The sequence below is a fragment of the Xylocopa sonorina genome, chromosome 1 (genome assembly GCF_050948175.1).
Source record: "Xylocopa sonorina isolate GNS202 chromosome 1, iyXylSono1_principal, whole genome shotgun sequence".
NCBI lineage: Eukaryota > Metazoa > Arthropoda > Insecta > Hymenoptera > Apidae > Xylocopa > Xylocopa sonorina.
Genome location: NC_135193.1, coordinates 8,675,178 through 8,700,935, shown reverse-complemented (window position 1 = coordinate 8,700,935; position 25,758 = coordinate 8,675,178). Strand labels below are relative to the sequence as shown.

The 25,758-nt window shown below is 40.0% G+C and overlaps 1 protein-coding gene across 4 annotated transcripts in view; it reads left to right on the top strand.

The window, feature by feature from the left end:
- The window catches only part of LOC143424282 (transducin beta-like protein 2), a 38,631-nt gene that overhangs the window by 2,557 nt on the left and 10,316 nt on the right, over positions 1–25,758 (top strand). The window contains exons 1-3 of one of the 4 annotated variants that reach the window (XM_076896256.1): positions 1,937–2,483; positions 9,114–9,344; positions 15,264–17,145. In XM_076896256.1, the coding sequence (XP_076752371.1) occupies positions 2,333–2,483; positions 9,114–9,344; positions 15,264–17,047 (2,166 nt within the window). In that variant the 5' untranslated portion in view covers positions 1,937–2,332 and the 3' untranslated portion in view covers positions 17,048–17,145. Of the gene's footprint in view, positions 1–1,936; positions 2,484–8,251; positions 8,514–9,113; positions 9,345–15,263; positions 17,146–25,758 lie in introns of those variants that run through there. The other 3 variants (XM_076896274.1, XM_076896265.1, XM_076896284.1) reach the window with 3 other exon arrangements.

The window sequence follows — 25,758 nt, the reverse complement described above, 5'->3', positions numbered from 1 at the left end:
AGTTATTTCATGAAACGGATTAACGATGTGCAATTTTACGAACTTATCAAATATTTGGTAAACAATAAGAAGCAGGGTAGCAATTGTCCATGTGATGAAACACGTATACGATACTGAACATCGTTCAATCTCAGAAGATTGACACGTTTAAAAATATATGCTTTAAAAAAATTGTTATTTTTTTTCTTAAGACATAAATGCATCGATAAAAATTGGACACTGTATATAGTCGAAGCCTTCTGTTTATACGTGAACGAGCTATGGTGGTGAGGCTTGCACGTGAGAGAGTCAAATCGAGGACGAAGACGATTGAAATGAGGAAAAGTAACGGGGCGCGTAACGGGTTGAATTTAACGCATTTTGCCGTTACGAGTACGTTTGTAAGCCTAGTTGTTAGGTCACAGTAGATCATGTAACATTACCACTGAATGCATATTAATAATGCACGTGTATATCAATGGACGTATACCTATTTCCGCTTTGCTTATCAAGGATCGATAATAACATGATCCACACTTGTTTTAATAAAGTTTAAAGACTTTATCTTGGATAAGAATGCTTGTCATTATCTTGATTCGTTATCGACGACGATGGCGTAGTACATCTTCTTAGTAGAAAATAAAATGGTCGTCATGTTTCAAAGAACATCACTGCTATATTACAGAAATGATACTATCGTTCGTGTGAAATAATTAACTTAATGGGATTTCTCAAATTCCATTACCTGCCGGTTTTAAAGTAGGACACGTTTTCATTACCTCTTTTGGTCATTTTCTATATGAAAAACACTTACAACTACCAAATGGGATTATAAGTGAATAAGTTCAAGTGGTTGAGAAATGCAACATTTTTACTCGACTAAGGAATTCAGCATTTTTCATGGATATATGTTTAATGCAATGAATCATATCGGTTACTCGAATATTAATTGTTGAAGTGTAGTTGCTCGCCCGCCAAACTTCGGAACATTCGACCGCGCAAGTGCAACCACAGTGGGAGAACGCAACGATCATCGTGGGGGTTTCACGTGGTGGGGAATCTTCGAAGGAGCGGGTTAAACGCGAAGCAGCTAGGCTATCAGCGCGTATATACCGGTATTAGTGGCATGTTCCGGCAAACACGCGTTTCGAACTCTTACGAGCGTCACGTTCACTGGTCAAATTCTCAACGTGTCTGATTCGCGATGATTTCGTGGATAATTTGCGAGTGTACCGCTAGAGCACGCGATCAGCCTGATAGTTTACGTAAGTTGCGCGGTAACGTTAATTATTTCGATTAAACCGTTCACATCCTATTTGATTAAACTGTGAGTATTCTTCGAAGAGATCCGAATTGGTGATAATTGGTTTAGTATCACGTGAACACGATCTGTGAAAGTCACCTTTACCGGAGCTCGGCACTTTTTCGTTTCTTCTCACGAATACGAAATAGAGTTGCCGGCTCTTGGCTCGCTCAATCGGTCAGTTATGCGTCCTGTTTCCCGTTTAACTCGATGACATAAGCTAAACGAGCAGTGCTGGATAATAATTAACCATCGAATTCGCTGAGCTTTTCTTTCTCTAGAAACAACTCGGCAAGAACGAACTTCAAACGATAAACTGTGTCGTGCGATGAAATAACCACCGAACGTACTGGCGAACGTGGCGGTGACCCAGAAACCATTTGAAATGGTAACTTTATCATCGGAGTAGACAAATCTCGTAACGGTGCCAAAAAAGAAAACAAAGTGGGGGATCGAAGAATGCGAACGTTGTTCTTTCAGCTTGCTGTGCAAGAGCTAAGACACGTTCGGGCTTTAAGATCAGCTACGATTGTAATATTCGCGCCATGGAATGAAATCTATCAAATTGTTCGTAGAAAATCGGTTTATGTGTTTCGACAACGAATTCTCTCCGCTCAACTAAATTTTGGACATTTTGATCAAGGGGAGAATATCATATAACGACACTTTGTAATAAAAATAACGAAACGAAAGTGGTTAAAAGTCAAATGCGACGATGGTTGTTGCCGGCGATAACGGATGAGGACGGTTCGAAATATCCAGTGGAGTTTCGTTTCTGCGATTCTTCTGGTTCATGCTTAAAGACGTGCCAACAGGCAAGCATTTCATCTATAAAGCGAGTAGTTCAGGTTCGCCGTAGAGTTGACGCACTGCCCGCGATCGTTGCATGATATCTCGTGTTTTTTGGAACACGCGGTCGTGTATGTGTCCAGTCTCGCGTCTCGTGTACGTATTTTACGGTGACTTTTAACATACTTATATTGAATCAAGCGTGCGTCGAAAGTGCGGTGTATTAAAAATAAAGTGTTGTGGCTTAATCACGCGGTGAACATGGAGGATACAGAAGCCAAAATCACGCCGGGAATCAGCATATCCACGTTCGTACTTCTGAGCACGCTGTTTCTCGGTGGTGTGGTTCTCGTAATCGGTTACATCGTTAGCCGGTTGTCACGGTCCAACAAATCTTCAGATTCAACGAAAAGTAAGCATTGCCATAAATAAATTTTACTAGTGATACATCGCTACGACTCCTGGAAGGAAACCACGCTTGCGTGCTCGCGAACGTCTCACGCTGTCGAGTATGAATCTCTTTTCTTTCCGCACTTCCACTTGTAGTACGTGATAATCGATTCAATAGAACGTGAAGTAAATAAATATATTAGCTGAATTGGATCACGTGACAACACGTTAGCATATTTGAATTTCACACGCGGAAAATTTCTTCCACTTTTTTCTTTCTTGTTTATGATTTCACACGTGAACCCTTACATTTATGCGTGCACTTTTTGTATACTTGTGCCACATTCCTAACGATTTGAATCGTCGGTCGCCAGCGAAATACCATATTTATGAATGTTAATTGCCGTTGCATGTGGAATGCAGTCGGACGTGCATTTCTCATGCTCTTGAGAGAAAACACGCAGCGAAAATGTCACTTGAAATGAATTGAAATGAATTGATCGAAATAAATTTAACAACACAGGCTATGTTATAATCACAGCAATGATTAGATGCCGTGAACCGTTTTGCCAAGTTGAAACGCCATTCGTTGCGTTCCTATGTCAAAACGCGAGGGATTGGCGGGAAATTGCACTTTTGCGAAGAATGTGTAACTTCGCAGACTGTGTTCGTTATCTATATAATTCGTTACCGCGCAAATGACTTCCGCGTGAACGTGTTAATGTATCGACGGTGATATTGTATGCGAAGGTGTTTTCGCGTTTCACTAGCAATTCAAAACACTTCCCATTACAATTTTACCGGTAACACTTTTTTAGCTCGACTTAACAGATAAGCTCTCGTTATTGCGTGCATTCAACACACGTAGCGATGATAACGAGCTGTTGTAATATAAAAATACGTGTATCTTCGAAGACTGGAAAGATTAATTTCGCGTTATTACGAACTGTTTAATGTAAGATATCCATGGTTCGTTAATATTCGTATTTGTTGAAATAGCAGTAGCGCATTAGCGTAGCGCCTAACTTTTCGCTGCAGAGGAAAGACTAGACGGATAAAACGGATAGGGTAGAATGGCGCAGTACGGGGTGAATCAAAGAAGACAAAGAGGGAAGCGCAGCTGCGTTAGCATGCAATATTTCGTGCTGAAACACACTTCAGCCCACTTCATAAGCGTAATGTAGACTACAAAGCGTGCATTAGACTGTTTCGATATTTCGAAGACATTCAGAAATTAGTATGTATTCCTTAGGAGCTGGTTTATTGATTTTTATCTTCGTTTTACCTGTAATGGCTATTTTTTAATTTTTTTATATTATTTTTTAATTATTGTCTTATAAATATAACGCGTGTATATGCATCTCCAGTTCGATACTAGTCCTGTTCATAATAAAACGGTTGTTTTCGCGTCAATCGGAAACGATCGTAGACAAGGCGCGTCGTTTCCTTGTCCATTGGCTGCTAAATATTTGTCACCATGACAATGAATTTATCGCGGGAAAGAAACAAAACGTGGTAATTTTCTGTGCATTGGTCGACATAAAGCGAGTAAGAGAGGGGATAAAGAGAGAGAGAGAGAGAGAGAGAGCGACGCAACGGGCACCCTTGTGTATAAATAAACCGACATCGCGCGTGTGTATTTATACGCGCGTCTCGCGTGCGTACACGTGTACTTACGAGGAGAAACGCTCAGGGCCGTACAGACAAATACGCCCGCCGAATGGACAATTGAGGATAACCTATAGGGACTTTTTTCGAGGACCTTCTATTTATGGTTGGAGGAAGCGTTCTGTTAATCACGTTTCCGTCGTTTACCACTAATTGAGACCCTATGAATGACGCGATTGACATGTACGGTTATCGAATTCGAAATTAAGTAGATTTTCGAGGACAGGACACGTCCTGTCAGTTTCCACGAACGTACTCTTATCCGTTTGGATCTGTACAGGTCGTTTAGTGTAGAAGCATTATGTGGATGATAAGTTATCCTGGCGTAAGAACTTATTTAAACAATTTTTTTTAGATGACCGTTCGCGATCATAACGGAGGAACTGTGAACTTCCTGATATGCGATTTTTGCTCGACTTTAACGGAGAACATAGATTTGTCGCAGTGCGCTACATTTTCTGGGCCAGTGCAACAAAACACGCCCCTGAAAACCCGCGACACGCACTGCGAATAGTGCACTGACCGCAGACAACTATTTCTATTTGTCGATCGCTTTTGCTTTCTCCGTTAAACGAAAAGAAGAAAAAAATATTCACGTATACACGCTCATGCACATGCGGTGATGTTAATTTATCGAGATTTTCATTGAATGAGAAAGTTACTTAAATAAAATTGTGTAGTACCTAGAAGGATAGTACAAGTAGGATAATATTTTATAAACAAGTCTAGTCTTTAATTCTAAAATAACTTGCACGATGTAATACATAATATCGGATATTAATACAATGTTAATCTACCGCTGTGTTATCAGTCATTATAGATTCGTGTATAGCAGCAAAATTGTCGTTGTGCGTATGTATTGTTGCTCTAAAAGTGTGCAACGTAATCTTAGTTTTTGTTCCATTGATGCGTTGTCTTTTTGCGGTATTAATCCATGTCTTTTATCCATATCTTCATCTCTAAAATTCGCAGTTTCTCTATTAACTCATAAAATATCTTCATAGTACGATAATAAAGCGGAGAAAGATTTTATGATATAAACATTCAAGATATTATTATGAAACATTTCCCTTCGTTCTAGCGGGATGAAAAAGAAATACGTCTGATAATATGAGGATAGGTTGTAATGTTTTCAACACGTAGACTTAATCAAACGGCGAGCAGTATGCAACATTGGCCAATTACGCGATACAAACATAATTGGTCAAGCCAAGATAATATTTCCGTGAATCCATTCCACCAAATATCAAAATTGTATACGTATATGCGTACATATACGTATACAACGCACGCTTATAATTGAATTTCAGTTGCGCACGTGTTAATCTGAATATTTCACCTGGTTCAATTGTTTGCATAAATCTAGGCTGAGGTTATCTACGTTTTCCCCGTTAGAAGACATAAAAATGTTTGCCTTAATCTAACGTAACAAATCAGTCTTACAACCGAATCAGTAACTTTACAACTGAATGTTCTTTTCTGAAATTATGCGACTTCCTTGACTTTGCCTGCTTTTAGATTTCAATCAAATCGATCTTGATATAACTTGCACTTTAAATTGTATACATTGAACCAGCGTTAATTATACATGCATACATTTCTGCGTTAAACTCTCGTTAAGTAACTCGGTCGACCTTAATCACCAAACTCCTTGCACGAGTGGTTTGCGAAAGGAGACAAAAGAATTGAAAGACCCAGCTTAAGGGTAGATTCAAGGGTAGCTACCTAGAGACTAAGAAATTGGTCGGATTTTTCTTTTCATTTGTCGCGCGAATGCCCGTTTGCCGAACTCAAAGGTCACCGTTATTACTGAAGAATCTGGCAATATAGAATAATGGCTTGTGAGACAATGCCGTGGATCCAGAGTTGGTGCGTTTTATTGTTTAATTTTACATTTCGAGCGTCCTCTGCTATTATGCACGGGGGAAGTTTACCGCGGCAGGGATTAACAATGACGACCGCGAAGGAACAATGGCGGGAGTCGCGGCGCGTCAATGACGAATACATTAGGGTTTCGAGTACCAGGTAATCGACGGCAACGATTGTGCTTTCATGCACAGGTCAAATGTTTTTCGGCAAAAGGACGGCACTAAGGCCATTCAGCGTATTGAAAATTGCTGAACAATATATATGCGCATGCATCACGCTCTATAGAAAGTCGAAGAGGTGTACGGGATTTTCCGAAGTTACAATTCCGGGCGAAAGTGGCCCGTATTATTTTAGGCACGGATGAGTCAACACCGGGCGATGATTAGCACTTGGTTTTTAAAACAATCTCATGTTTAATTACGTGAAAAATTGTTTTTACATTTTCATCATTACATCATTTTCTGTTTTCTTAAAGGCACGTATTTTTTCAGATGGTTTTCTATTTATTCCTCTACTTGTTTTCATACATAATATATACGAGTTAAGATAATAATATTAAAAGAATTCATATCGAATAGTTATTTAATTTAATGAAGATTACTTATTGTCGATAACGTAAGCAGTGATGTCAATATGCAAAAAGGCAAGCAGTAATTATATTATTTAAAGAGTCTAATTGCGGATAGGTTATACTGGTAAACATCTTGTTTTATAGATTATTACATAAATTGAAAAGTGTTCAATTGTTACTTGAATGATAATTACAAAAAATAAATAATTCGTTGTTTTTATAAGCTGCATATTTCAAATTCTCTAGGACAGCCATGGTGAACCACTTCATTACTTCATTACTTTTCTTAATACCAGTCCGTGGGTCGTTCAACTTTTATTTCTGCAAGTGAAAGAGCAAAAAATAAAGGTCGACGCGAAACATTGATAACAATGGTGTGAATTATTAGATGCCCAGTGACGTTTCTGCACTGAGTATTTGAATTAACAAAATCTGTTAAGCTAACGACCACTTGAAATTACTTTTCTCTGTAAGTTAAACGTTAAATATTTATATTTTAATTTTTTAATATTTTTCATTGTTCCTTTTCTCTTTCATCACATAAAAATCAACGCGTGGGTCATTTAAATAGCCTTCGTGGGTCAGTATCTGACCTCCGGGTTCGTCACCACTGCTCTAGGATATATATGTGCAAAAATCCACTACGTGAATAATTAATTAAAATATTCCCTTGAATATGTGATTTTACAAAGTTTCGTCCTTCATAAAAATCTGTTATTCTTACTACTTAATTTGATAAAACAGTCTTATGAAATGTTAAATATCACATTTTAAAACCTTGTACTTTATTCCGTAAAACAGCATTAAGTAACACGGCTGCTGAAGAAATTGTGGTAGCATCAAGATTATTACGATTGCACAATCGATAATCGTTGCAATTTCACGATAGATCGTAAAGAACTGGATAATATTAGTGTATTGAAATACTCAAAACGACACATAACGGAGATACAAATCGATTCTTTCATGTTCTTTCCTTATACACAGAATATAATGTGTTATATCTAGTGCTAAATACGCTTCCGTAATAGTTTGTAATCTGTTGTGAAGTTTAGGAAAACTGATATTTACAAAGAAATGTCTGAATCATGGAATTCTTGTCCATAAATACGTAAGCATTAACAAGTAAAATATAATATACGATGTAAATACTGAAGATGCAAATATTCTAACGAAAAAGTTGTATGATTATCTTCTATATAGGAAACTATGTGTAATTAACGCTTTACATAACTGATATTATAATCAGATAATTGGTTGTGACAGTGAGGTAAGCTGTGAAACGTCCATGCAAGGTGTCCCGTTCCGTCCTCATTGTTTGATATGGAAAAAGTTATCCTGCTAGAAATTATCAGTTTTGTCACGTACAACGAATGTTGTTAATAACGGTAATCTATGTGTGTCAAATTATAAAACACTTTACCGGGATAACTTTTTCAATTATCGCAAATGCAATTGGTGGACAATTTTGAAATCGGTTATACGGTGTCCTGCCGATGGGAACGGGTTCCGTGCGTTTAGGGTGGGGATAGCGTTGAGTGGGACCCAGGGTAGCAGGCGAGAAAATTACCTTTCGGGACTCTACGCGGACCAATCACCCTCAAAAACAGATTAGTGTCCCTGTTGCACAGGTTAAGGACAGTGTAAAAGGACAAACGAGAATCGAACTCTACTTAGTACACGTGAAATAGTCGGAGCATCAGGATCGCTCATCGGACGGACTTCTTCCGATTGGTTCGACAGTTCTCGTGATTCATCGCGATCGTACGGTTCGGTTTCGTCTCACGTGTGCGCTGCGCTTCGACTTGGTTTGTTTTGCTTTTCGTCGTTCTAGATAAAACGAGTCGGCGCGTGTCCATCGACTGTGAAGGTTCTCGTCATGCTTGCGGAAAAAACGTTCCTCTGCGCGAGAATAGCAGAGTCTACGTAAACATAAAATATATGGTGAGGCTACTTTGTGTCACGATTGGTTGTGTTTTTAGAAAGATTCCTCGTGAGATGCGTGTTACGATGGGGAAAGTTATATCGTGTGTACCACGTGGTGTGGTCTACAGTTACGTAGCGGCAACGAAATACTTCATGGCAACCGTGTTAGAATCAAAATTTTCACTGACAACCTATACGAATAACATTTCTAATGGAATTGCCAGTTTTTCCCTGTTACATTTACTAGAATGATTTGGATATGGCTTTAAAAGCATTGATTTGTTATTAGCTAACGTTATTACAATGCATCAATGATTCATCGGTTATGTGGTAGATTACAACGCTCGTGAGATTGGAAAACTCAAGTAAAAATTCGACTCGTTTGTTGATGTGAATTAAATATGGTAATTTATCATAATTCTAACTGACATTCCAACCGAAGAAGGAAAGGTCGAAGATTCGGTTTCATGACTTACTCCTCCGACGTGGTTTCTTGTTACTCATCGGGGCTACATTTTCAGAGTCAAATTTTTGTTTTATCTTCAGTCTCTTGTTTCGTGCATAAAGCATTCTGCTGCCGTGGAACAGATTTTAATACAGTTCAATTTATCGTTTCAGATGCCACAGAATCGGAAAAAGTGAAATTCGAAGATTCACGGGACTTGACGAGCGGATTAACCGGAACGACCAGCGGCGGTGGCAACAAACGCACCAAGAACAAGAAGAGACGCGAAGCGCAGCAGGAGTTCACGCATTCCTGGATGGTGGGTGCGCTGAAGGGTCACACCGCCCCTGTCCTCGACATGAATTTCTCCAGCAACGGCAAGTTCCTCGCAAGTTGTGCTGAAGGTATGTATACCGATAGGCAAAGTAGAAAAGATTTGTTCCGCGAGAGGTCTCTGTCGGCGACATCTTTTTTATCGCTTTTATTGTTGGATATCTGTATTCGTGTTTATCGATGGAGAACTACGATGAAATGGTTTATATGGAAATAAAACAGGTCTTCTAAATTGATTGATTTACTTCTGGTTCACTTTAGCGATTGAATTGCGTTATTCTTGGAATTTTGACATAGAGAAGCACTATTAAGATTAAGCAAAACAAAAATATGGTTTGACTAGAATATAATACACGATTACCTGGGCAAGGTTGCATATGTATAATGAAGTTCAAGGGCCTCGCAGAGGAAGGTATGACTTACGTATCAAATGGACGAGATTTATTTTGGAGTTTTCTTTAACTCGATGTTACGCCATTAGTGTATGCAACAATTGCAATTATTGCGCGAGAAAAGCGATAAAAAAGTTGTCTCTGATAGAATACATCTGATGGATGAGCTAGCACTTTATTTTTATTTTTATTCTGTTTTTAATATCCTTAAACGTCGGCCATAGTAACTTCATCATAATCGAACGATCTGTTTATTTATACCGAAGAAGGCTCCAGATGCCATTTACGTTTCCGCTGGTGACGCGATAGGCGGTTTTCGGTTTATTTGCATGTGCCATTGATATCCGTATTGTTGTGTCAGTAACAATAGACGATTTCTGTCTCTGGTTGCACCGTTTCCACATTGATTTACGACTTTTATACACGCCCCGATGTATCAGCTTCTTCGAATGACCGCGCGTTAAAGTAAAAGTTCTGCACGCCGCTAAAGTTGCAATATTAAGTCCACGAAGTCTATTTCGGCTTGGAGAACCTGTATACTCAGAAAGGAAAACACGTTTCTAGATGACTTGCGGCACCTTATTACCGGCTACTTGCTTTACCCGTTACGATTTTTCGTCTAGTCCTGCGAATAGAAACGGACGGAACAAAATGTAGGTCATTTGAGTGAAATCAAGCTGACCCGTTCGTGAATCTCGACACTTTGGCGTCTCCAAAAACGCTATCCTGTCCCAATTACTTTTTGTTCTTATCGACCGAGTTCGGATATCTGTATCTTCGTTCGTTTTTGTTGGCTCCCCTGAGGCCAATACATTTAAATGGACCGTTTAGAAGAGATTTCTATTTTCTCTTTCTCTCTCTTTCTCGCTTTATCGGTCCAATTACCTGAAAAAGGACGAAAGTATAGTGAAAGTATGAAAATGATGGAAAAATCGTCAGCGCCGAACGGCTACTTTCACTATTTCATCTTTAAGATCGAAACTGGATTAAATGCCTCGGTTTCTCATTACCACCGATATCAAATATTACTGTGATACGACATAGAAGTAAAATAGTTATTTGAAGAATTACTTCATGCTTCTAAGTCTGTTTTCTGTACATTTGAAGGGTTTGATGAGTCATTGTAGTTCGAATTGTACAATTGCATTCTATGCAGAGTACGGCGTTAGATGTTTCGCAACGCGCCATTTAAGGGTTAAGATGTATGGAGCAGCGTGTACTTTAATGGTTTACTTATTGTGACGATCGTGGGTGACCCGTTGACCATGGAAGATTTTCGTAAAGCGGTGCCGGCTTCTCTCTCGCCGGTGAATTTCTCTTCTTTCGTTTCTCCCGCCGTGTTTAACCTCGAATTCAGAGACGAGAGGCATACCGGTGCCACGTGTGTACGTGCGTGCCACCACGGGGGTACCAAGAAACACGAGTAACAGAAGCGTTTGAGCTCTGGCGGACAGTGTGGTTCTTGGAAAAAGGTTTTATTAACTGAAATGTTTGTGGTTCAGGTGATTCCTTTTGCCGTCGTTTAGACTTCGACCTCCTTTTAAGTTACACTGTCTCTCGCTCTACTCGTTTCTTACTTTCTCTCTTACCTTTTTTTAACTATTTTACGCGTTGAAATTATTCGATTGTATATGTGCATTTTAGTTCAACTAAAGATGACAGATGACGCCAATTTAGGCTGATTAGGACGTTATATACAGCAGATAGATTCGTTAGGTAATTTCCATCAAAACAGCATGCTGAATTTCTCGAAAATTGCAACATTATCCTTGTTCAAAGATTATTCGGTAATTAATATGACTCAGCAATCACGACCACGTTAACTACGGGAACGTATACTATGAATCACTCTTTTGAACACGTAATAAATAATCGACGATGATTATGATATGACAATAGATTTCATCGATCTCCTGCCTTCGTTTACCGATTGGGAAAATGCGAAACTCTCGAAATATGAGCCGCGGTTTATAATAATCTTGGAACGTGTCCGTGGGTTAGGCAGGCTATAAGGTTTAGGAAACGGCTAGTGAACTTGCATCGTGTCCTGAATTACCTCTTCCGTTTCATTGCAGTTTTCGTGCTGATATGCTCTTCGTTGTTTCTTATCGCTTTGCGCCGATAAAATTTCAGAATTCTTCGAATAATATAGCCGTATCCTCTGATTCCTTCCTTTTTATAGCATGTACGCAAATAAAAAATTTAGAAATCAGCCAACTATTCATAGAGATACAACAGAGCGTGATTCGCTCAGTTGAAAGGAATGCCAGAAAGAGTCTACAACAACCAAATTTATATACTGAACTGAAAATTTCCTTTCGAGTAAATTGTGAAAGTGTGAACACTTAAATACACAATACAGATAAGTCGGTTATCCCGAATCTAATTCTACGAAGCGATATATAGAATTTGAGGCCACTTGCTGCACGGTTGCTGTGTCGCTATCACCATTTCGTTGCGCGAACGTAACAAGCTTGGTTCTAACTGCCTAATAATAGCGCGACGTGGGAAATTCTCTGGCCTTAAATCAAGCCCACACTTCGAGGCGATAGATCGCTTATATCCAAGCCACGGACTCGATGTGGCGGGTTGTCATAAACTGCTAATTCAATGTACAAGATCAGCAGTACGACTACTGACTATCACCCTCTCCGATTCCCCCGCGATATCTAATTTCTAAGAAGTTACTAGTCCGTTGAACTTCAACTTGGATTCAAGGATTATCGTATGAAGAGACACAGAGCTACTCCCTCCATCTCAGTTTACTATTTTGATATGGTTGATAACAATATCAAGAGTATCGAAAATTATAGAGATTAAATGAATTATAATTGCGTTTCCGTTTTCACACACTGGATATTTGCCTCGGCACACACCTTTGCGAAAAAGAAAAATCGGTCTCTGGAAGAAACGACGCTTACAATCTTTATTCTGCACATTCTTTGATTACTTTATATATAAATTGATCGCGTTTAATTCCGAAAATTCTTAACTGAATCGGATGCTGGTAGATTTCCTTGGACCACGCGGTTATCTTCCCATGTTGGTGGTTAGTCAGTGTCGCGCTGATGCCGGGATTTCCTCGAAGAATCGAGTCGCAGCGGATGATTTCATTAAATGACGCAACGGTACATGTCGGAGCCAGTCATTCCTGTGAACGGGGATACCGTATTCCGTTATACGAGTCACTGCGACCGATCCCCCTGTCCCTCCTTCCTTTCTTTCGTTTCCCTCCTACTCAGACGCGCGGGGATTACTCGACGATCCCGTCGATCTCTCTTTAGAAACCGGAACAGTTGTTCCAAGATATTAGATCGTTTCGTATGACGCTTGTCTAGCGTCACCGTGAAAATCTCTGAGAAATCAATGCACTCGTCGCAAGGTCGAGGTATTTCCGTTTTTCCGCGTGGGATATTTCCAAAACGTTCTAATGTGATGACATTGCGACATCGTTGATTTCCTAGTTTCATTTAGCATTCCGTGAGCTTGCTTTAAAAGGGAATTAGTCGTGGCAAAATTATTGGTTCTCCATTTTGGAGAACCGCGAGTTGGGCGCTCGAGGCTAAAGTTATTTTTGTTCTATTAATAACCGAGACGTAAGAAATGCAGAAACACGATGAAGTATTGACCAATACTAGAATGTGCCAAAAAATATACAGGGTGGTTCCGGAAAGCATGATCATAAATGGTATACGTTATCAAATTTAATTTCATATTTTTACTTTAATAAATTAAATAATTTTCTTAACCAGTTTACTTTGTATTTTACAAGATAACTTACATGTGTAAAACGAACGGATTTCAAAGTCTCCACAGTGCTTTATTTTAGGCATTGTTATAAATCCGTTTCCTCAGGTTCTCTGTGACTTGCCCGCGATATCCAAATGTATACAATCATTCGTTTCTTAGGAACGAACGCAGACCCCCCGTTTTCTTGAAATTGACAAAGTTTTCCTCTTCAAAACCAAGTAACATACACAAATTTTTCATTGAACACTCTCTTGGATTATTCTCCGTATTATGGGTGTACAAAGAAATCCATTAATTGTAAGTCCATTCTTAGTTGAGCATTTATTTCTCAATATTATATTGTGGAACATGAATCAGTTTAAAAAATCAAAATCTACACTTTTCATTTTTCTTGGCAGATAAAGACCTATAGAGAAAATTTTTCTTATACACCTATGATATCCTTTCTCTCCCTCTCTTTTTATTCAGCGTGGTCACGCACTCGTCCGGACGAGAAGAACGGTGTATTTCTGGCTGTAAAACAGAGAAAAGAAAGCGACCCTCCCCGTGACGCATTTGGCGAAAGTTGCGTATTACTGAATAAACAAGAAGCGTTAAAACGGTTCACCTTTTTATTGGTTGCCACTTTCAGTGATTCGTTCTGTAACAAGAGCGCAGTGTCACTCCATTCCGTATATTTAGTTTTCCACGGTTAACAACGGGAAGCGATTAAAGATTCAATCTGGTTGCATGGAATGATTCATAAACCAGTAGAATTTTCACCAGCGTTTAGGAAGATCTTATTTTAGAGAAAATTGGAAAGCTGGCTTAAATAATAAATTGCTTCCTTTATGACATGTAAATGAGCAAACAGTTTTGTTAACACTTTACAGTTTATCATTCCCTTCAGTGATACCTAATTTTTTTGTAATTACGATCCATATATGTTGTTGTAATTACTAGCGAGCGTCAACGTTAAAATAGAATGCTTTTTCTTTTTCGATTTGAATTTAAAGTTCGCGATACAATAGATGTTTGTACGTAACGCTCATGAAATGATATGTTGACATTGCGGCACCTTTATGCACAGACAAAAATTCATATACGTTACTTCATACGTCCGTGGCAAACTTTCACTTTCATACTTCTTTTTTGTTCTTTTGTTTTTTGAGGTAAATAATCAACTGCGCAGCACTTGTATACGATTTTCCCTAATATTCCTCTTCCCCCACAATTTTTGCTTGTTTATATATTTTCGCGAACCACTCGCGAGGCGTTCGGGAACCTTTATCAGTTATTAAAATCGCGTAATTTTTGAAAAGAGAACATCCACGGTTTTCGCTGGAATCGTACCAAGTTTAGTCGCGGCGCGTTGTATAGAATATCGGTTCAAGGCAGAAATATGGCGGTCTCTGGGTCAAGAGCGGCACGGATCGATGTGGCGTGGCCGCGAGTTTTTGGTGCATAGTTGACCACGTTGCGGTTTCGCGACGTTTAAACGTTCGTCGTAAAGAAAAACTAATAAAAATAAATTTCCAGTATATCGTCCTCCGTCTATATTGTATTCGGACGTAAACTAACTGAAAATGAACGTTCTTCACTCTTTTACTAATCGAATTAGCTTCAGTAGATTTCTGAACGTTTCGTATCGAAAATAAAGGTATCACGGACATTCTAAAAGAATTTCTATACCTAATGTGTCCTAATAAAACGAGTTAGGTAATAACGTGAGAGTAGTAGGACAGGTGGGCAGAGATGCATGCGCGTGGTGTGTGACAAAATTTTAACAGTATAAATATAGGTGATTTGTAAGTCTCGCTGCCGGACGATGAACTGACGCATATATATGTTTTTGTGTGTGACATAAAGATTGCGGCCTGCGGCCGGAAGAAGAGGTCCTGGATCCTGGGGAGACCGATCGGTATGCCGGCTGCAAGGTGAACCGTGATGCGGCAGCGTCGACGAAGGCGACGGCAACGGGGAGCAAGAGTAAGTCTTCAACGTCCTCGCCGGGAACCGTATCGTCGGGTACCACCGCGTCCGGTGGTAACGCGTCTACTACGTCGACCGCGGTGACCGCAACGTCTGCCACGTCGTCGCCGTCGACGAAAGAGGAGCGTGCCATCTTGAGTCGGAGGCAACGGAAAAATCGGACCAGGGCACCGCGAGACCAGCGACGTGAGCTACGCGACGACGAACACGAGGATGAGCAGTCTGCGCAGCAACAGCAACGTCATCGTCGGCATCACCATTGTCGACAGCAACACTATCAGAACAGTCCAGCCAGAGGTTCCGACTCGACTGGGATAGCTGCTGCGGCTGGAAGAAATTCTGGTTCCAGAAGGAATCAGGCCCAAAACGATTCGCACCACGACGAAAGCAAAAACGGCAGCAACGTCACAGGCGCGACCAACAACTCACGGAAGTCCCGTAGTATTTTCTTGAGCAGCCAGAGAAAGGAATTGCACCATTTGAGCGACGCCGCTCTCGCCTCTCTGCTGCGTAGATACACGCTCACGGGAGAGCAGCTTGCTCACCTTGGCTACCCAGTAGAATGCAGCTATTTCCCAGGCTACGCGGTGATTATCAATCACCATCAACATCCGATGGGCCACCGAGCGCGTGGCTATCATCACCTGGACGCGAACGCGCGGGAATTCGTTCCCGGAAGTGGCAGCGGTTCCTGGACGATAGTGGAGAGCGAGGGTGACAGCGGTAACTGCAGCGGAAGTTCCGTGGAGAGTTCAGACTTGGAACAGGAAAGCGCCTCGGAGAGTGACAAAAGTTCCGACATCGGTGACTCCTCTTCGTCATCTTCTTCATCCGGCTCGAGTTACCAGGAGAAATCAAGGAGAGATTCAACGCCGGATCTGTACGAGTTAATCGTGGTCGAGAGAAGATGCGCCAGATGTTACAAGAGTTTCTACGTGAACCGGGAGGATGGGGAGTATCTGCACGAGGAACGGTGCGTCTACCATTGGGGTAAACTGCGAAGCGGTCTTGTGGACGGCGCTCATGGTGACACGTGGGAGTGCTGTAGAGGTCGGGAGGGTGCCCGTGGCTGTACAACTGCTAAGATGCACGTGTGGACGGGATTGGCGCCTGGTTACAACGGTCCGTTCGATGGCTACGTTCGCACCAGACCAGCGAGGACCGTCCCAAAAGATGGTAATTACGGCGTCTACGCTTTGGACTGCGAGATGTGCTTCACGCGGCGCGGTCTTGAGTTAGCCAAGGTGACCGTCGTCGGGATGGACGGCAAGGTCGTCTATGACGCTCTGGTGAAGCCGGACGCCGAGGTGATCGATCACAATACCAGATTCAGTGGTATCACCGCGAAGGATCTGTCGAGGGCGTCGAAAACGCTCAAGGACGTCCAGAAAGACCTGACCAGCTTCGTCAACGCGGAGACGATCCTCATTGGCCACGGGTTGGAGAACGATCTGCGTGCGTTAAGGATACTCCACACGACGGTGATCGACACGTGCGTCGCGTTCCCTCACTTCCTTGGTTATCCTTTTCGTAGCAGCCTAAAGACACTGGCGAGGACGGTGCTGCGAAGAGAGATACAAGTGACAGAGCACGATTCCGTGGAGGACGCGAGGATCGCGGTGGATCTCATGCTCAGAAGACTACAACACGACCTCTCGTAGAAGATTGTTAGTTGGCGAGAGTGTTCGTTTGGATGAAGAAGAAAGAAGAAGGTACTTGGTATAACAAGGAGTTGAATATATATATGTATACATATATATTTATATATATATATATATATATATATATATATATATATATATGTACATATGTATATATATATATACATGCAGTGAACAAACTGTCGGATTTCTTTTTCGCAAGGCTATCGAGAAAACTGCGCGGAGAAAACTGATTTTTTCCTCGAGCCTGCGAACACGTGACCTCGCCGCCTAGAGATCCATCGAGGAGTTAGCGTGTGTAATCCAGCCAATGGTTTCACGATACGATTTTTTTTTCTTCTCGGAGTTAAAAGAAAAATAACAAAAATGCGCTAACGAGATGGTACGATGAATCCACTATATGAGGATCGCTGATCGCTACGATCGACGCGGGTAACTCTTCCGCCAGTGTTCAGTTCCAAGTGAAGTCTGTGATACGTTACATATACAGGAAAAAAAAGAAGAAACTACACATTAACGCGGTCCCTACGCGTTTAGCCAGTGTTCGCAACACATTTTGGGACGCGTTTTTCACTCGCACAGATGGATTTAGACACATACATACACATATGCAGTTCATAGGTTCGATATCATACATACAACATTGAACAAGTTTTTCTACGATGCGCATCGTTGCCGAGGAAAAGGTTTGGCTCGATTTTTACATGTTCACTGAGATATATATATGTATATATATATCTTTGTATACGTAACGTGGAATCTCCTTTGTGGTACTTTTAAAAGATATTCGTTTAGTTTAGTTTTTTATAAGTTTCCTTTCTTCTTTGTCGAGCGTCCGTTTCGTTGAGAATCCAGCAGCAGAGGCAAGAATTGTGTCAGATAAATAATGTCGCTCTTCTTCCGATAATCGAGATTAAACATGTTTGATTCCGATATGTAGAAGAATGGGTTGCCATGACTAGGGAAAATTGGAGTAGAAAAATTCTAAACGTCTTTCTTCTCGTATTTTCCCATCTCACACGCGTCTTTGTTCGAACGATTTATTTGGCGCAATGAAATTATGTAACGACAAACATATCGAGGTGTAACTGGACGTGAAAGTACGTAAGAAGATCAATAAAAATAAGTGAAAAATGACGATAATAATTTCCTTTGCACATTCGATTCAGAAGTGCTGTAAATGTCCCATTAGCGTAACGTTTTCCTCGGCAAACGACGATATTCAATGTACGAGATACACATACACATTATCAGTTACATGTGTAGTATCTTCGAGTCTTACACTTTCATGAATCATATAAAAGAAAATACGTCTGTATCTGTATATATATATATATATACGTACATGTATAAATCTACGTACATCTGTACATATACATATACATATATATACGTATTTTACATATATACGTATGCGCCTCTTATACCTTACGACCTCTTCTCTCATGCATATTTCATCCCACGTTATTTTTTCGTACACGTACAACGAGAGGAGGACACGCGGCGTCATTGATGCTGGTAAGTGTCTCGGGCTTCCACGATGGCTTGCATTTAAAGTCTCTTCGAAAATGTCTAGAAAATGCCGCTAAAGGAGGACATACACGAAGATTGAGATATTACTCAAAGTCAATGGTATCTCATTTTTACTTACTGTTTAATTTTTTTCTTTTCTTCTTTTTTTTTATTTGCTCGTTTGTATTCTTCGATCGATAGCGTACAGAGAATTTGTTCTCGAATCGACGGACGGCATAAATATTTTTCGCAAAAAACACGCGCGTCTCTTTTCGTAGTAAAAGAAAAATAATTCGCCTTATCGCCATGTACGTGCAACTCCGACCGCATTTTTTTGTTTCTTTTCTCGTACCTGCCATTGATATCGTCGAATTTCTTTACTCCGGACGAAGAGGCGTACGTGAGCCGAATCAAGCGACATTTTTATAATTGACCACGATAATCCATATCTCGCATCCGTATGCCGCAATGTTTCTGTTTCGTACGTGTCTCCGCATGCGAATGTTCGATCCGATCGGAATCGAGCCTGAGAACTACGCGACCGACTTCGCTTCACGCTACGAATTAAGACAGTGGATAATGTTTCGTGAATTTATACTTTATTACCGACATTAATGACGTCCAGTGTGTCCGTTACGTCGTATCGAATATGTAACAACTGTGTAACATACTGATATTATCCGAATGCACGCGGTTACTATACACAACAATGGTATTGAACGGAATATTGTATTTTTCCCAGATAGAACGGAAATTATACAACAGGTTTCCATTGGTGAAAATAGTCATTTTAAAGAATCAGAGGATTCGCAAGTTTTCAGTTGATATTTACTCGACTATATTTTAAATCTGCCACACCGAATGTTCTTCAGCTACGATTTCTTTTTTTTTTTTTCTTCTTTTTCTTATTATTTATGTTGACTTGCGTCACAAAACATACACCGTAAAATATTATCTCGCCCTCGCGTGTGCATCCTTTACAGTTTCTTGTATATACATCATCCGACATTGTTTCGCAGCTATATTCAAGGATTCTCGAAGAAGCTTTTTCAACGCGCAGAATTCACGCGTAAGACGGCGACAGTTCACACGCATCGTTTCATTACACACGATAACGTCACCGTATCACCGCCAGAGAATCACCTGATGCGAGAAAAGCAATATTTTTCATCGCTTTGTAAATAGCATAATATTTATTCGAACGCATCGCGAGACAAAGTGTACCTGTGCATCCTCTTCGAGGAACGTTCCTCTGCCGCTATCCTCGGCCACCACCCAGCTCGAAGAGGTGTTCAACTCGCCAGGGGATTCGTTCACAATCGATTTACTCTTGAGATTTTTTCAGTTTCATTTTTATTTTGTACTTTTTCATTTGTACCGTTTGAGTAAAGGAACTCAAGAAATAAGAAATGGATTGTTGATATTTAAGGAAGTAGATATGATCGGAGAGAAATTAGAATGTCCTGCCGCTGAAATATTTTCAGATGATATTATCCAAGTACTACGAGAATAAACGGCGTTAACTGCAACACTCAAAATAATTTGAAACTTCTATCCCCGACGGATGAATCGGTAGATTTTACCAAACATGCGATTGGTACCCTAAGCGACTAATAAAACAGTCTTTTTATTTTCGACCAAGCAATTTTCGAATTACTTTGAGCAATTTATTATAGAGAAATGTGTTTATTCGATGGTGTAAGCGTCTGTGCCCGGTTCATTAATCATGTCGATTTGAACACAATGGCATAGTAATTTCGCTGATCTCACAGAGCAACGTGTAACTTTCAAAAAACAGCCGCCATCTTGGCGGAACGATCGGATTGCGCATTTCAATGGACGATCTTTCTTATTGAGAAATTTCTACGTTATCGTCGGCCGGGGATCTCGTTCCTTTTTCAGAATATTGCGTCGGATGAAGTTTCATGATGAATCATCAGCCTTGGAGCGATCTCGTTCGATGTGCGGTCGCGCGCGCCCATCCCCGTCGTGCTCCGTATCAAATTTGAATCGTCAGACCATCACGTCGTAGGTCTCATTGTTATCATATTAACATTGACTTGTTAAGAAGGCAAAAAAAGAAAACGAAGAAACTGTTCGAGAAGAAAGAATGAAGAGGCGTTTGTGTCCCAATGAGTCTCACTCGAAAATAAAAAAAAAGAGAAAAGTGGATCGTAATATATAAGAAGGTGGTGATCGTTGCGAGCGAATCCTCACGAGTCACAGCGTGTCCCTGAGAGGAAACAATGAAAGTGCTGCGACACGAATTCTGCGACAGTGCGAGGCACATAATGAACTCCCTTGTTTCGTGTTCCCTTTCCAACGAATTTCTCTTTTTTTCTTCTTCCTTCTCATCCCTTTTCAATGTTCCACAATAACCAGAATCGCTCGGGCTCGAAAGTGTCTCCTTTCGTCTTCTTTTATCGCCAATGTACGAAAGCGCGTGTGCGTACAAACGTGTTCGGATAAAAATGATTAATGTAAAAGCGACCAACGAATATGGCGTCGAGGGGAAAAAAAGTAGAAGAAGCGAAAGTGGCCAGTCGCGGCGGCGATCGAGCCAATACCACGTACACACGCGTGTCCGAAGGAAAAAGCATTTCTTCTTGTCCCCGTTTCATCATCGCATTTCTACCAGACCGTGTTCTCTCTGGAGCAACCCCGAAATTTGCCTCCTTTTATATACATAGTCGAACCATGCGGAGCCGTAACGCGAGCACGGCGTTCCTCGAGGCGACCGGTGTCTTCGTGCATTCAGACTAAATTACAAGGTACGCTTTCGATCGAGCAACGTAATCGGTCCAGCAAAACTTGCAGCGAAATGAACAATATAAAATTACGATTAGCTCGGACATTTTTATTTTGACATTCAAGGAACCATGTGAATTTCATCTTTAGCTTTTGCAAATGTTTCTCTTATTCTTGTCGCTCGAAAACGGCCTGTTTATATGATATATACATACGTTTGTTGAGGATCCTCCTCAATTGCGTAAGCGCAACCTCGCATGAACGATGGATAGAAGGCGACCTTACCGAATATACATTTTCGTCTTCAATTGTCAGTGGTGCGCGCTTCTGGACAGATATTAGTCTCGTTGAGGCTATCGTTTGAATATGTATGTATATATGCGTTATATATATGTATGTATCGATTATATACACACACATATATATATATATATATATATATATATATATATATATATATATATATATATATATATATATATATATATATATGTGTAATATTTTCGCGTCATGGAATAGTAATTTGCTCGCGGCTCGATCGATGGCAACGTACTCATCGATTAACTTCGTCGATGACAGCATCGTGGCCTGTTGATACAGTTGCAGTCCACGTACAGACGCTGTGTACATATACCTTTTTTAGCGACAATGTTCATCGACGAGGAACAAACGAGATGCATCGATCGAATACTTTTGTCTCGGAGGATCATCCGTCGAAACGATCATTCGCCCATTGAGAAGTGTTAGAGATTAGATGTGAAAAGAATTAAGGAAAAAAAGAAAGGCATTGCGTGAACGAAAGAAGGTTGCGTAACTGAGAAATGGTGATAGAGTAAACTAAGAGAAAAAAGAGAGAGAGAGAGGGAGAGAGATAGAAAGAGAGAGAGAGAACCCATTAGACTAAAAGACGAGTCGTCTATATTGAGACTCATTGTACGAATAACAAAGGTTCGATTGGTGCTGAAGAAAAGATTTAACCTTCTGTCCCTTACTTTATTCAATTGCCTTTGGTATCATTCGTATATGTTCTTTATTTCGACGAGGAATTTAAAGTTTTTTACTGATTCTGAAATTAAATTAGAGTATTGTTAGAGTAGGCTTGACAAGGGAACGAAGGTTAATCCTTTGAGGACTCGAAATTTCTGTCCACACTGCCGAGTACAATTTTTTAAGTTCGTTTTAATGATAGTTTCAGGTGTAACGTTAAGTACAGTACACGTTTGAAAGTTTTTTCTTTTTTTTAATTCGTTTTTTCCCCTTATTTTTTCCCTATTTTCTTTCAGTTCCGTTAATAAATCGTCATCGAAGATCAGCGCTAGTCAATCTTCTCTACTACTTGTAACGGCGAACAATTCTTTTTGACGCACTGCCAAAGTTTCTACGTTGTGCCTTTTTTTTTTAAACGCCACGAACACTTTGCATTTTCTCATTTCTTCGCTGGGAAGTTTGATTCGGAAGATGATCTCTTGGCGTGGAATAATTGAATACCTTTTGGTAGCACGTGAGAAATGCTGGAATGCAAAATGTCGGCGAAAATTATATTTTGTACGGACAATTTATCCAAAATTCCACAAACAGAAGCAATGATTTTTTATTTAATAAATCTTCTTTACATCAACATTGTTTCTCTGCTTTCGATTTCGCCGATTTCACTTTTCTATTTCTTTGTCATACAAATACTTTGCCTGTTTCTTTTATGAATCAAGGAAATCAGTTTTATTTCATTGTCCCACATCAACCAGCTGATATCGATAATTAGGCTAAACAAAGTAAACGGAGCATAATTCTGGACAATTCTGCAATAATAATCGTCCTTTACACGATGCTATGAAAAAAAGGCAATACTTTACTGCCCCTAGAGTAACAACGCAAATGGCGCCTGAATTGGTGTAGTTCACTATATACAATTCTTGGTAAATATAGTTAGAGTAATTACTATTGGTAAACTAATACGTGACAAATTTAGAACGTAAGAATCGTACTTATAATTGTTAATTGAACGATGCGATATTCAACTGTTACCAGAGTCGGAATCATCCAACGTGAGCATAATTAGTCTTGTTATAATTTCCATATTACCTGTCACGAGTTTTACGTATTGCGACCGAGCGAATATCAGTCGACAATTATTATTGACACGAAAATAGAGCGGATAAAAGTCACACGAGAGGATCGTACATAATAACATGACGATGGAAAATTTTGTGCCATTACGAACCGAGAGGTCGCGAGAAAAAAAATTAAGTACTTATGATAAAATGGTCAATGATTAAAAAATGTATCAGATTCATTGAGAAGAAAGTTAGTAAAGTAAAAAAGTATCATTTTTTACCCAGAGAAAGTTTAATAATTTTTAGTGTCTGTATTGTATATCATCGCAGATCTGCGTAGCGGTGAACGCTTGAATGAATAGCAGTAAAGTAGAATGAATTTCTCGTTTCAAGTCCAACTCGCGGAGATTATGTGTTCTATAGTATAATACGATGTTGGTCTTGGTGCCAGTTCGCCAGTCAGGGAGAGCTTTCACGAAAGCCTCTCGAAGAAAGTTCGATCGTGCCTTTTACTGTTCGCGATGGCTTGGTTACGCCTCAGTTTCGCGATGTTTCGCGACCATCGCGCCATTAGACGGAAAGGTCACACGTTACGTGATTTTGTTCTAGGAGGTTGTGGACGTTTGCTTCCGCGATTTCATACTTTCTCTTTATTTTCCTTTTACATCTCTCTCTCCCTCTCTCTTTCTCTCTCTCTCTCTCTCTCTCTCTCTCTCTCTCTCTCTCTCTCTCTCTCTCTCTCTACGTTTTCTCCGTTCACATTTAGCAAATTAACAATTTGTTATCTTACAAAGATTACAAAACAGTCGTTCTTTGCCGGCGTCAAACGCGATACATAGTCTTCGATTTCAGTAAAAATGTTGCAACAACCGTGTAATATTTATCCGTTTAAGCCATTTGCATTGCAATGCCGGAATGGTCCGCTATGTTTGCTTGGGCCAAATCTCGGATGATGGAATATTCCGTCAAAGTATGTCAAGAATTATTATGGAAATATTACAGAGTGACCCACTGTAGTTTCATTTTGAATGAAGAACATGGTTCTATTCGAACGAATCCTAAACGGTGTTTACACTCTCGTTCTATGATAATGGCACAAACAGTATGTTTTTTAACGCGATAATATATGTACGTCGAAATACCTTGTCCCTAATGCAAGTGGTTTGAAGGAGGAATACGAAAAATGTTTCGAATTGTGCGACAAATCCAGCGTACAATGCGCGTTTTTTTGTCTTTCTTCTTTTTCTTTAAAAGATCGTATTATATATGATCGTGAGTCGAATGAATGAGGACGATTAAAGTGTACATATTTGTTAAGCGACTGCGTGTTCTTTTCTTTGAGCCTGATCGAGAGAAAACAAGCATACATATCATTACTCGATGATATTTAAAAAATGCGTTTTTGGAAAGGGGCTGCAAGATGCGTCGTAGGTATATGTCTCGAATAAACCAGAGAATTTAACGGTTTGGTCTTTTTATCGCACACCTATTCCCAGGATGATTATAAATTAATTTCTTTGCAACATTTGTTTGGAAGTCGGAGTAAAAGTAAATTATTCACTTCACTATCTTCAATCTTGTTTACTTCCACCTTTGTCAATTGTAAAACCTTATCTCCTTCCTGCTTCTTTTCTGCTTCTGATAAGCTGTTTTGTAAATTTTTAGATAAAATTTCCCGCGTATGGAATGTCAGCATCGTTTCAATTAATCTGGGAACGTTCGTCCTCCGCCTTTTTTTTCTCGAAGAGATGAACCAAAAGACCACAGTTAAACAACAATTAGGAAGATCTAACTCTCCGCTTAAAAACCAGTCTATCGTTCGAATATTCGATGATTATCATAACACAGATAACATTTCAATGGGAACAAAAAAAAAAAAGAAGACTTACAGCTTCTGATATCAGCGTCTTTGGGACCTCATGATAAAGAGTCACGCGCTTATAAACAATGGATACAAGCCATTTGTTTGCAAATTCTGGCAAATGCTGTATGAATGATGAAAAAGCTTGCATCGAAACTACATATTCCTGGTGTTTGTACGTATATTTTCGTCGACCTTTATATGCCGGATTAAAAGAAATACTGTGACATCCCGTGGCGATGACCATGAGGTTCTAACGTAGTGGACATTTATATCACGTTGAATATGTATTGCAGAGAACCACGCAAACACTCGTATCTTCTTCTGAACCTCCTCAATCAGACATTCGCCGTCAATAATATTAATCCTCTGTAATTAAAATTAGGAAAGCCAGTTAGTTGCAGTTTGACTTGGAAACTAGGAACTAATAACAGTGACTGTAAGTAAATTGCTTGGCGACAATATAATGACATAATAATAAGAGACTTAAAAGAGGTAGTTACGTCAACGTGTAATTTTCAACGTCGCGTGGATCTAAA